Raw genomic sequence first — 12,901 nt, forward strand, 5'->3', positions numbered from 1 at the left:
CCCCTCCAGTACCTCTAGAAGGAGGTGCTATTATGACCCACATGTTAGAGAGGAGGCAGCTGAGGCCCAGACAGGTACAGTGACTTGTGCGAGGACTCACAGGGAGGTGATGCTGGAGCCGAGGCTGGACCAGGCTGGACTGCCTCTTCGGCCTCCATGGGCTCCTCCCAGGAGGCCTGAGGATGGAGTGAGAAAGCCCAGGCTGTGGACCAGGCCGGTTCCTCCAGCAGTCTGACCTTGAGCAAATCATCCTATTTCTCTAATCCTCAGTGGGAAAGTGAAAAAAAAAAAAAAATCTGCAGTGACGATAGCAAAACCTACTCTAGTAGGGATTATTTTTTAATATTTATTTTATTTGTTTTTATTTATTTAATTTTTTAGGCTGTGTCGGGTCTTAGTTGCAGCATGTGGGATCTTTTGTTGCGGCACGTGGGCTCTTCGTTGCAGCACGCGGGCTTCTCTCTAGCTGTGGCACGCGGGTTCCAGAGTGCATGGGCTCTGTAGTTAGCGGCCCGCGGGCTTTCTCGTTGAGGCGCGCAAGCTCAGTAGTTGTGGCGCGAGCGGGCTTAACTGCCCCGCGGCATGTTCCCCCACCAGCGATCCAACCCGCATCCCTCGCGTTGGAAGGTGAATTCTTTACCACTGGACCACCAGGGAAGTCCCCTAGTAGGGATTTTTTTTTTTTTTAAAGAACTCTGAACCAGATAAGTATGTAAATTTCTCAGTACAGTGCCTGGCACATAACAGGTGCTCCTCCAATTTGCATCCCCTTTCCCCCTCTGTCCCTGCACTCCCTGTCCCCGGCATGTGCCAAGCCCTGAGGCTGGCTCTCCAGGTACCAGATGAGTAAGAAAATACCTCCGGGGGCTCAGAGACTAGGGATCCTGGACCTATAACTTGGAGTGAGGTCATGGCCAGCAGCTTGGAAATTTGTTAGGAATGCAGATTCTGAGGCCCCACCCCAGACCTCCTGGGTCAGAATCTGCTTTTTACCAGGATCTTCGGGTGGTTTGCACGCACATTGAGATTTGAGAAGCGTGGCTGCAGCAGTCCTACGGGCTGAACGTGATAATGATAACTTGCTGTATTGCAAAGATCTTGGAGGGGAATGGTGGGGTTGGAGGTAGGGGCAGGGAGGGAATCCATAAACGCTTTTGGGAAGAGGTGGCATCTGAACTGAGCCTCGCAGGATGAGTAGACTTTCAGTAGACAGAGAAATAAGGACAGGGCACTCGAGGAAGCAGCAGAGAGCTGTGGAGGTGGTTCTGATTTCTTTGTAAGGGTGATACGGAGCCATGGGAGGGTTGCAGGCGGGGGAGGACGTGTTCAGGTCTGCCCCTGAGGCTGACAGCTCTGGCTGCAGAGGGGAAGGTAGATTGCAGGGGCAGGGCTGGAGCAGGAAAAGCCATGGCGGGCTAGTGAAGCACTCCAGCCCAGACAGTGAGGCCTGGGACCGGGATGACGCATGACTTCCCCAGCCTCAGTGTCTTCACTGAAGAATGGGTATGTCAGAGAAGAGCTGTGCTTAGGCACAGGCCCCCAGTGGGACTTGGCCAGGGGGAGCGCCAGGAGGAGCCCCCACCCCAGCCTCCACCCTGCCTCCCCAGATCCACTCGGACTCAGACGAGGGTGACGGGGCCATCAAGTACACCATCTCAGGCGAGGGCGCTGGCACCATCTTCCTGATCGATGAGCTGACGGGCGACATCCACGCCATGGAGCGCCTGGACCGGGAACAGAAAACCTTCTACACGCTGCGGGCTCAAGCTCGGGACCGCGCCACCAACCGCCTGCTGGAGCCTGAGTCGGAGTTCATCATCAAGGTGCAGGACATCAACGACAGCGAGCCCCGCTTCCTGCACGGCCCCTACATTGGCAGCGTGGCCGAGCTCTCACCCACAGGTGGGTTGCCGGCTCTGAGGGGCGCGGGGAGCCGGGGAACAGGGGAAGGGGAGCTGCCAGGTTGTGAGAAGGAGCCTGCCGCGGGGAGGGGCAGGGGAGACAGGGTATAGGTGTGAGCCCAGGTGCCCACACGGACTCAGGCACAGTCCCGGGCAGTCGCAGCTGCACTTCTGGACAGAGACACACACGTGATCTCAGGCACATACACGGGCACGGTCCCTATGTGGACATGGACCTACGTGCAGACACAGAGACATACTTGGACATGCTTATACACCCACACAGAATCGCACAGGCCAAGACCCACTTACAAGCTCGGCTGTCCACCTGTACACGGCCCGGCTCAGGCACGGCCCCATGCGTGGACAGCATCGGGACAGTCACACGCACAGGCATGGCTGTCCACCTCGACATGGCCCTTCCACAGACTTCAACTCACCCAGACACAGCACAGCCCTTGGCCGCGACTCCCACACAAATGCAGGTACAACCGAACATGGGCACACCTACAACCTAAATCTACCAGAGAGGGCATAGCTGAAACAAGACCCCACCGCACAGCCAGACGTGCCCTCGCATTAGACACAGCCACATGCGACGTCACCCAGGAAACAGCCCCTCACATGGATGCAGCTTATGCACAGACACCTACCTAGACACAGGTGAAAGCCACAGCCAGACATTTTTACCATCCCGGGGTCGGGCTTCACCAGAGCATAGCCGCAGACAGGCATGGGCACAGCCAGACGCGACAACCTCCAGGCAGCTTCCTCCGCGGGCCACAGGAAGCCCCAGTACACCAAGACCCAGCCACCTGGGGACACAGGCTCACAGAGGTGGCCGAGCCCCCGGACACAGATTCAGCCACCCCCTCCCAGGTGTGGCTGCAAACACCAGGGGCACCTGGTGAAAGGCAGGACGCACACCGAAACACGCATCTGCAGGAAGCCTTCAGACCCAGACACCCTCAGAAACACATCTGCACGGCAGCGGGACACTGAAAGGAAAGGTTGGACGAATCTGCCTTCCCCCACCGTAGGGCCCACAGGTAGTGGAACAACCATCAAGGTCCCACCTAGCCGAGGGCTCATGGTAGAAGCTGGAGTCGTGGCGTGAGGGGCAAGCCAGTAGCTGCCACCTTCCCCACCGCGTTAGGCTAAGTCACCTGCAAGCCAGACCGGACAGGGAGCAGTGGCCCTAGGTCCTAGAACACGTGCTGTCGCTGACATACTGTGGCCAAGGGCTTGGCACTGCCTCTCACTTGGCCTTCCAGCTCTGCAGCTACATGTCAGAGGCTGGGGGAATTTGGGTTTTGGGGGAAGAGTGCAGTCAGCCCTGGCTTCCCCAGATTGGACCAAATCTGGCAGATTGGTGGGTAGTGAGTGGGCAGCCAGTGACGGAAGAGAAGGGAGTGGACCGGAGAAAATGGTGAGCATGAAGGAATGGTGGGAGAACAGGGAATGGCGAGGGTGTGAATGTGGATGTGGGCTGGCATTCACACACGCACGGTGCACGCGTGCCTGCTGCACATATGCATCTCACACGTGCACAGGTGTGCCCCTGCACGGCCATAGCCTGGGCATGTGACAGGCTATGTGTCTGCTGAACGGATTCATTCATTCATTGATCAAGTATGCATAGGCACCGGGGACACAGCGAGGAGAAGGTAGACCAGCCTCCCTGCTCTCTCACAGAGCGGACATTCTGGCCGAGGAAGACAGGCAGGAAACAAGTTAGCAGATCATGGGTCTGGGAAGATGACACTGAAGCAAAGACTTGAAAGAAGTGACGGCACGGGCCCTAGGGAACAGCATTCCAGGCAGTGGGAAAAGTACATGCAAAGGTCCCAAGGTTGAATTCCCTCTGAGGGGAAGCAGAAAAGCGACCGGATCACGCAGCCACGTGGTCATAGTCAGGGTTTTGCCTTTTAGGCTCAGCAAGCTGGGAAGTCAGTGGAGGGGCTTGTTCAGAAGAGTGACATGATGTGACTTAATTTTAACAGGATCCTGTGGCTGTTCCATGAAGATTAGATGGGAAGGTGGGGTAAGGGCAGAAGCAGATTGCCCATTGAGAAGGATATTGCAGTTACCTAGGCAGGAAATGATGGTGGCTTGGAACAAGGTGGTACCAGTAAGGGTATTGAAAAGAGGTCAACTTCTGGATATATTTCAAAAGTAGAGCTGAAAGCATTTGCTAATAGATTGGATGTGGGGCGTGAGAGAAAGAAAATTCAAGGATGACTATCGAGATTTTGACCTGGGCAATTAAATAGATGGAATCTCCATTTACTGAGATGGAAGAAACAGTGGGAGGAACAGATTTTGGGGGGATGGAGGGAAATCAGGAGTTTGGTTTCAGACTTGCTAAGTTGGAAGTATTTATTAGAAAGCCAAGGAAAGATCTTGGAAAAGGCAGTTCGGTATACAGGTTCAGCAGCAAAGTCTGAGCTAGAGAGATAAATTTGGAGGTTGTCCATGGCAAAGACCCAGGGAGCACTTAGAACTCAATTTTGCAAGTGGGGAAATGAGGCTCAGAGCAGGAGTCCAAGGTCACACAGCAAGTGAGAGTAGCTTAAAGCCCTGACTTCCCAGGTCCAGCAGCCCTCACTCCTGGACTCAAACTCTGGCCGAAGGAGACATGGCCCTCTGTCTCTTCACCCAAAACTGAACTGCATGTTTCTGCATGGAAAAGGCTAGAAAGATGACGAGAGAGATAAGGCTGGAGAAGGAAGCTGGAATCATATGCGAAGGACTTAAGGGAAGCACATAGCCTGGGAAAGGCTTAAGCAAGGAAGTAACATGGGCAAACTTGCATTTTAGAAATTCCCCTCTGCTGTGGGGTGGAGAGTGGATGGGGATGAGGGATCCAGAAGGAGGTGCAGCCCCATATGCGCCAGGTTGGCTTGCCCATCACCACTTCACTCACTTCAACTCCGAGTGATGGCAGGACTGATGTCAACATCCCCATTGAACAGATGGGAACACCAAGGCTCAGAGAGAGGAGAAAATGTACCCACAGTCACATAGCAAGTCAATGACTGAGCAAGTTGGGCTTGGCTCCCAGGCTGTTGGAGCAGCAAGGTTCCTATGTCACTCGTGGAGAAAGTGAGACCGAGAAAAGGGCAAGGACTCATTCAAGGTCACCCAGAGAGTGGGAGGCAGCACCAGCCCCCAGCTTCATGAGCACGGCCCTAAGGAACCCCAGCCCTGCCTCACCCTCCTCTCCCGGTCCACTGACTCTGACATTCCGCTCAGGAAAAAGTGGGGACTTAACTAGGACAAGGCAGGGGAACCCAGGAGGGGGAAAGAGGAAGCAGAAATTAAATTAGTTTGTTTCATTTGAGCAACTTTTTGAAGGGGAGGCAAATCCGACACCAGGGTGCTTACAGAGACTCCAGGCGGCTTTGAAAATCAGTCACAATTACTGAGCCTCCTGATCTGGGCTAAGCGGGGCGGGGCCGACAAGCAGCACCAGGGTCTGGGCGGCTTCCGAGATCAGAAGGAGAAGGGACACAGCCTGGAACATGAAAGGCAGCAGCGCTCACCATTTAAACCACTCACAGCTTAAAAGGGAAGGGAGGTGTGCCGGGGGCCTCCAATGAGCCATGCTTCTGAGGAGGGGCACGCCAGCCATGCTGAGCCTAATGCGGTGAAGCGGGTCCTGCATCTGACCGCCAGGAGGCCCGGCTCCCCCGCGTGATCTTGGGAAAGTCCCTGCCCCTCTCTGGGCCCCAAATTCCCTTTTGAGCACGGAGGGGGCTCATTCATGCCTAGATGTTTACTGAGTGCCTACTCTGTGCCAGGCACTGTTCCAGGCATTGGGGATTCTTAGAAAGCCTACATCTAGAGCAAGGAGAGAGACAGGAAAGAAAGAAACAAGTCAACATATAAATGCACCCTGTGGTGTAAGTGCTGCGAAGAATAAGGGAATTGGGAGTTATACTGGGGGAGTGCTAGTTTAGAGGGGTCAGGGAAAGCCTTTCTTTTTTATAAGAGAACACTTGAACAAAGATCTGAAGAAACCAAGGGAATGGACAAAGAAGCTATGTGAAACAGTGGTTTTCAAAGTTTACTGTGCATCCAAGTTACTTGGAGGACTTGTTAAAACACAGATGGCTCCCCTCTCCTCCCCAGGGTTTCTGATTCAGTAGGTCTGGGCTATTAGAAATATTTGCTTTTTTTTTTTTTTTTTTTTTTTTTTTTCGGGACGGGGGCCTCTCCCTCTTTTGGCCTCTCCTGTTGCGGAGCACAGGCTCTGGATGCGCAGGCTCAGCGGCCATGGCTCACGGGCCCAGCCGCTCCGCGGCATGTGGGATCTTCCCGGACCGGGGCAGGAACCCGTGTCCCCTGCATCGGCAGGCGGACTCTCAACCACTGCGCCACCAGGGAAGCCCTAGAAATGTTTGCATTTTTTAACAAAGATGCTGTCAAAGGTGATGCTGATGCTACTGGTTCAGGGACCACACTTGGAGAACCACTAAGCTACAGGAAGAATGTTCCAGGCAGAGGGAACAGCGAGTGTAAAGGTCCTGAGGAATAATGTTTGGTCATGTTTGAGGAATAGCAAGGAAGTCAGTGTGGCTGAAGAGAAGAGTAAATGAGGGGGAGAGGATCCAAGGAGGTCAGAAGAGGTACCGGAAGCTGGACCACATAGGACTTTGTAGCCATTGAAAGCCTTGGTTGTACTGTGAGTGAGATAGGGAGCAGAGGAGTTATATGATCCAACGTAGATTTTTAAAAGATGATTTGCTGGCCGCCATGTTGAAAATAGACTGTAGGGGTCAAGGATAGAAGAGGGAGTTCAACGAGGAGACAACTGCAGTCTTGAGGGCAAGAGGTGATGGTGACTTGGATCCTGGATGTATGCTGAAGGTAGAACCGACAGGGTTTGTGAGGGATTGGATGTGGGAAGTGAGAGAGAGAGAAGACAAGGATGATGCTGAAGTTTTTGACCTGAGCAACTAGATGGATGGAGCTGCTATTGCTGAGATGGGGAATGATCCAGGAAGAGCAAGTTTGCAGCACAAAATTAAGAATTCATTATTGGACACGTTAAGATTGAGATGTCTACTGGAAATCCACGTGGAGTTCTCAAGGGGACAGTTGGATCTCTGAGTCTGGAGGTCAGGAGCAAGTTCAGGGCTGGAGTTACAACTCTGGAAGTCATCAGCAGAGAGAGAGAATTTAAAGTTTGAGACTGGGTGAAATCAATAAGGGAGTGAGTTTTGGTAGAGAAGAGTTAGACTAGATAATCTCCTGATGTTGGGGGGCTAGACCCCTTCCCTAGGCTGTCACAACCCGACCAGTGGACCACAGGAGAATTTCACAGAGCTCCTGTGCCCGGTTCAACTCCACCTACTTATTAATGCCAACTATGTATAAGACAAAATACTTGGCACTGTTGAGGATACAAAAATGAGAAGTTCAATCCAGCATGCATCTGTTAGCCACTGCTTTATTCTGGGCACTGCAGGGGATATAAAGATAAGTAATTGAATTAAATCCACAAATGTTTATTAGCACCCATTATATTACAAGGCCTCCAGTGTACTTGGCTCTGGAGGGGTTGCAAAGATGAGTCACCCAACTAAGCAAACACTTATTAGCACCTACTTTATATATAAAGAAAAGAAAGCAGTTGGTTTAATTCAGTAAATACATAATAGTTCCTACTGTGTACATGTCACTTTTTCTTTTTTTTCCTGTACGTGTCACTGCTAGGTATGTGGGGATACAAAGATAAGCAAGATACTGCCACTGACCTCAAAGTGGTAGCAGATCAGTTTCATCTGTGGTGCCAACTCTGATCGACTGGTAGTGACTGTAGGGCTGTGTTGAGGAGTCTGAGGTCTCATTTGGGCTCAGCAGAAAAGAATGCCACAGTCGATTAGTGATGTCTGCTGGGAGCAAAGGAAGGAGAATGTGGTGAAGGAGAACGCGTATGTGGTGGTACATATACCGTAGGATGGGCGTTACTGGACCATGGGATTGGGGCTCAACAGACAGTCGAAACGGGCAGGGGCCCTGCCACAGCTGCTTTCCCATGGATTCCAATCCCTTCTGTGAGCAGCATCTTTAATAGATGGAAAAAAGACTTTCGTAGTACAGTCTGCACTTCTTGGGACATTCACTAAATAATAGCTATCGGCCAACACTGCTTTCACAAAGCTATTTCCGTTTATTCTCACAGTCCTGCGGAATAAGCAGGGCAGGTATTTCTCTCCTCATTTTACCAATGAGGAGATAAATGCAGAGAGAGGTAAAGTAACTTGCCTGAGGTTCCATACTAAGAGCTGGAGCCGGAACCAGACCCAGAACCTGGAATCAGAACCTAAACTACTTGGCTCTGTGTACATGGGAAACAGTCACAGCCATCTCTTTTGTGTGCACAGGACTTTACAGCTTGCAAAACACTTTCACATCCCTAATCTCATTTCATCCTCCCAGGAACTCTCTTGGGTTAAGTGTTGATACCCCCATTTTACAGATGAGGAAACTGAGGCTCAAGAGAGGAGGGGAAATAAAATCGGGAGGGCACACTATCTGATTCTCAGGTCCCATGCTTGGGAGGATGGCGGCAGAGAGGAAAGGAGGAAGGCAGGAGGCAGTGTGCTCCCCAGGGGTCTCACTCGGGGAGGGCGGTGGCTGGCTGGGAGCCTCCGATTGTCCCATCTGCAGCTGGAGAGAGTGTGGCTCAACAGCCCTCAGGCCCAAGCCAGGAATCATTCGCTGGCCTCTGCAGAGACAACTTCTAAAGATGTTTTTAATTAAAGTCCAGGAAGATCTATATGTGCAATATGTCCTTGCCTAGCAACGGCTCTGGCTCTCACCACCCAGGATGGGGAGAAGTGGGACAGGAGGTTTCTGGTGGAGAGAGGTGTCAGAGAAGAACAGAGGCCCTGGCCCTCAGGAGTCGGCCCCATATCTTTCTTTGTCTTTTCCATCAACAAATCACTCAGCGAACACGAGCACCCTCGCTATGCTAGGCCCTGTGCCTGCACAGTGGGCACAAAGGTGACAAACCTACCATCCTGCCCTCAAGGGTCTAGCACATCGTAGGTGCTCCGTAGATATTGGGTGACTGAATGGAACTGAATTATAAGCCAAAACTGTTTGCTTTCTGCAACTGGCAGAGGGATGCTACTGCAGAAACTTAGAATGTTGCTGTCCCGAACAAACATGGTGACCGGACTTCTCCACAGAGGGTCCCGTTTAAATGTGGAGAGGATAGAAGAGCCTATGGGACTCAGTTAGGGATAGCAGGGGAGTCCCTTCTCTCAGGGGGACAGATGAGATCCACACACACACTCAAGTGTTGCCTGCCTGGGTGAGTCCGTGGCTACCTCTTTCTGTCCCACTCTCTCTCTCTCTTTGTCTCTCTCTATATCTCTGCCTCTCTTACCCTCATCTCTCTGTCTCTATCCTGATTTCTCCCTATGTGTCTGGGTACCTCTGTTTTTCTCACTTTCTCTCTGTCCATCTCTCTGCATCTCTGTCCCTCTGTCCCTTGTTTCTCTGTCTCTGACCCATTTTCTCGCTCCATCTCTCTATGCCTCCTTCTCTGTCACTTGTCTCTGGACCTGCTTCCTCCCCCTCTATCCTCCGACCTCCCCTTCCCGTGCAGCCACTTTCCTGAATCTCCTGTGTATCATTCGTCTACATTAGGCTGACTTGGGTGGGCAGCCGGAAGTGCGGTTGAGGCCAGTCCAGTAAGCTGGCATTGTAAGTGATGAGCAAAGAGGGAGTTGGGAGGGGTGTGGTGAGGGGGGGAGTTTGAGAAGGGGCTTGTTTCCTGTGTAATCTGCATGTTCCCAGGGACTTGACAAGTGGTTTTTAATTTTTAATAGAAAGCATTCCATACAGTTCCGGCAGCAGCAGGGGGTGGGACTCATGTTTCATAAATGTTTGAGAAGATAATGGGAGCCAAGGGTTTCCCCAGGCCCAGCAGGGAGGCAAGGGGAGGTAGGGAAGAGGCAGGATGATAATAATTACAAACATCTTCATAATCATGACACTTGGTCACCTCAGTTGAGGACTCTGTTCTTTTCTAGAGCGTTTCATCTCCTTCATCTTATTAAGGGGTATCCCTCACCCAGGAGAAAGGAAGGGTAAAGTGTTGTCTCCATTTTACAGAAGGGGAACTGAGGCCCAGTCAGGCCGAGTAGTTTTCCCACCGCCACACAGAGAGCCAAGGAGAGGGCTGGAATGAGAATTTGTCTTCAATCCCTGACATCCACTCCACGTGACACCACCTTCTCCCTGAGCAGCTGGAGGTCCTGGGGCCCAATTTTGAGCTTCCGTTGGATTTCACAGACAGCAAGGGTTAAAGGGACAAGAAGGGAAAGAATTCTGGCCTGGGAGCCAGAGCATGGATTCCAGTTCTGGCCCCATGACAAACCGTGTCAGAAAACAGATAAACTAGAAGTGAGGAGTGGGCAAGCCCCCTCCTTCCTGATACTGGTACCCACGGGTCTCCTGCGCAGGGCCAAGGACACAGACCCAGAGATCTTCTGACCGTACAGAGAGAGGAGAAAGGAATAAACTCTTATTGAGCACCTACTACATGCCTGGCTTCACCAGGCATTTAAATCCATCATCTCTAATTCCCATAGCACCTCTGAGAGGCAGAGTGGGCCCCTCTAAATTACCAGTGAGGAAACAGGTCAAACAGGGGGAAAGACTTGATTGAGGGCACAGAGTGAGGAAGTGGTGGGATTTGAACCCAGGACTCTCTGATGCCAAAGTCCACCCAGTCTCCATGAAGTTGTGAGGGGCATCTCTTTGTAGGAGTGTCCAGCTTCTCATGCTGATTTGGTGGCTTGTGTCAATCCTTGCTGCTTCCTTCTGGGTGCCGGTCTCAGTACAGGCACAGTGAGTCCAGGAGGGTGACATGCTGGCTACAGTGTTGTGGGTTTCAATCTTTTCCTACCACTTACTAATAACCTAATCTTGGGAAAGTCATTGAGCCTCTCTGTGACTCAGTTTGCTCTTCAGTTCAATCAAAGGCTGGGGCATCAGTTCTCAGTCTGGAACGCACTTTAGAATCACTGCAGGAGCTTTTAAAATCCCTTGCCTGTGCTCCACCCCAAGAGAGCTCTATTAAATTGGTCTGGGATGGGGGCTCAGCATCAGTTTTACTTTAAAGCTCCTGAGAGATTCTAATGTGCAGCCAGGTTGGGAACCACTGGTTTCTGTGCTCTCCAAGGACCAGCCTTTGCATAGCCAACATTCCACATGGAGCCCTGGGCTCTGAGATACTCTTTACCCGAGAATCCTTCGGGCAACCCTTCCTATGCCGGCCTGGAATTAGGCCCTTGATCCCGCGTAGCAGGACTGGGTGGCAGCACCATGGACAGCAAATGGCTCATTCTAGCCAATCCCATCCCTGCTTCTGGAAGTCTGGGCTTGAACCAGCTGCCAGAGAGCGAGAACCCTGAGCCCTGTTCCTCTGCTCTTCCCTCGCTCTCCTTTCTCTGACTCTTCTCTCATTTGCCTATCTACTTCTTCTACTGATCCCCTCTCCTACAACCTTATAAGGCAAGGTACATGTGTGTTTTGACATCAGATCGACCTGGGTTTGAATCCTGCCTCTCCTATTTCCTTGCCAGATGAATTTAGCCAGGGGCTGTCCTTGCTGCTGAACAAGGAAATCTATTTGAGTTCTCACAGCGATCCTGAGAGCTCGGTAGTAATATTACCCCCATGTCACAAATGATGAAATTGAGGCAAAAGGGGTTCATTACTAAACATCACTCAGCCTCCGTTTCCTCGTCTGCAAAGTGGAAACCTTCATAGAGCTTACTTCAAGGCTCTATTACATGAATTCCATGAGATACTATACATAAAGGGCTTATTATAGTATGTATCACAAAGAAGTTATTTAATAAACCTAATCGATCATTGTCATTGAATAAGGGCATATAATAATGGGTTTCATTATTAATTTACATTGTCACCCTTCACTGTGTGTAGCAGTTTCCTCATCTGTAAAATGGAATTGATGCAGGATTGCTCTGGAGTCGGCTCATATCAGCTCATGAGAGCCAAGTATTGATTTTCAGGAGTTTTATGAACCACTTGATACCACATTCATAGCTTGAAATTGGCCACGGTGAGAGTATTTACACCGTAGAAATCAGCAAACACTACAAAGCAGGGATTTCCTCCCTACCCCTCCATCCCCCAGAGCCGGTGGTTAAACACGTGCCAGCATGCCCCTGCATCTACATCAGAGAATTGGTGTGAGGACTGAAGGAGAGAATGGCCGTGATGGCGCATTGCAAAACGCAAACTGCTGAACTTAGGGCCACGGCCCAAGGTGGTCCTACAGCAGCCACAAGCCTGGCACCCTTTTGTCTGCGGATTCTGGGGAGCTGCTGACTTGTGAAGAAGGTGGGAGGGCGTGTGGGGCCTCGGGAAATCAGTGGTGAATCACTGACCCTTTGCCATCCCCACGTGTCGGCATTAACTGTAATGGCTGCAATAAAGAATCCCAGATCGGGGAAATGATTCCATCATCCCCGCGGGAGTCCCAGGGATGCAGCCAGGGATAGAGAGAGAGAGCTCATCCTTGTCCCTGGGAAGTCACTCAGCCCGGCCCTGTGCCTTGCCCAGGGGGAGAGGGGGAGAGGGGGAGAGGGGGAGAGGAGAGTGACAGGGAGACCCTCTCTCATAACTGTTACAACAGCTACTAGTTATTGAGCACCCACCGTGAGCCTGATGCTTTATGTATCGTCTCTCATTTCAGTTCGTCTGTGAGGGAGGCTTGATTGTGCCGTTGTATACAGGCACGCAGCGTCTGCTGAGAGGACAGCAACCTGCGTTTATTGAGTTCTTAGTGTGGGATGGGCACTGTCCTCGGTGCTGAATACAGAAACCTATTTGAATTCTGAAACCAATCCCAGGAGTTTGGTGGTACTCTCACCCTCATTTCACAAATGAGGAAATTGAGGCAAAAATGGGGCTCATGACAGGCCCAAGACCAAACTTCTAATAAGCGG

The 12,901-nt window shown here is 51.6% G+C and overlaps 1 protein-coding gene across 1 annotated transcript in view; it reads left to right on the plus strand.

Annotated features, from left to right (window-relative positions):
• Nucleotides 1–1,458: 1,458 nt before the first annotated feature.
• The window catches only part of CDH22 (cadherin 22), a 59,899-nt gene continuing 48,456 nt past the window's right edge, over nt 1,459–12,901 (plus strand). Inside the window, exons 1-2 of the mRNA XM_024746800.1 lie at nt 1,459–1,503; nt 1,608–1,902. Coding sequence (XP_024602568.1) covers nt 1,459–1,503; nt 1,608–1,902 — 340 coding nt within the window. The remainder of the gene's footprint in view (nt 1,504–1,607; nt 1,903–12,901) is intronic.

This window comes from Neophocaena asiaeorientalis, unplaced genomic scaffold (assembly GCF_003031525.2).
Source record: "Neophocaena asiaeorientalis asiaeorientalis breed wild unplaced genomic scaffold, Neophocaena_asiaeorientalis_V1.1 scaffold132, whole genome shotgun sequence".
NCBI lineage: Eukaryota > Metazoa > Chordata > Mammalia > Artiodactyla > Phocoenidae > Neophocaena > Neophocaena asiaeorientalis.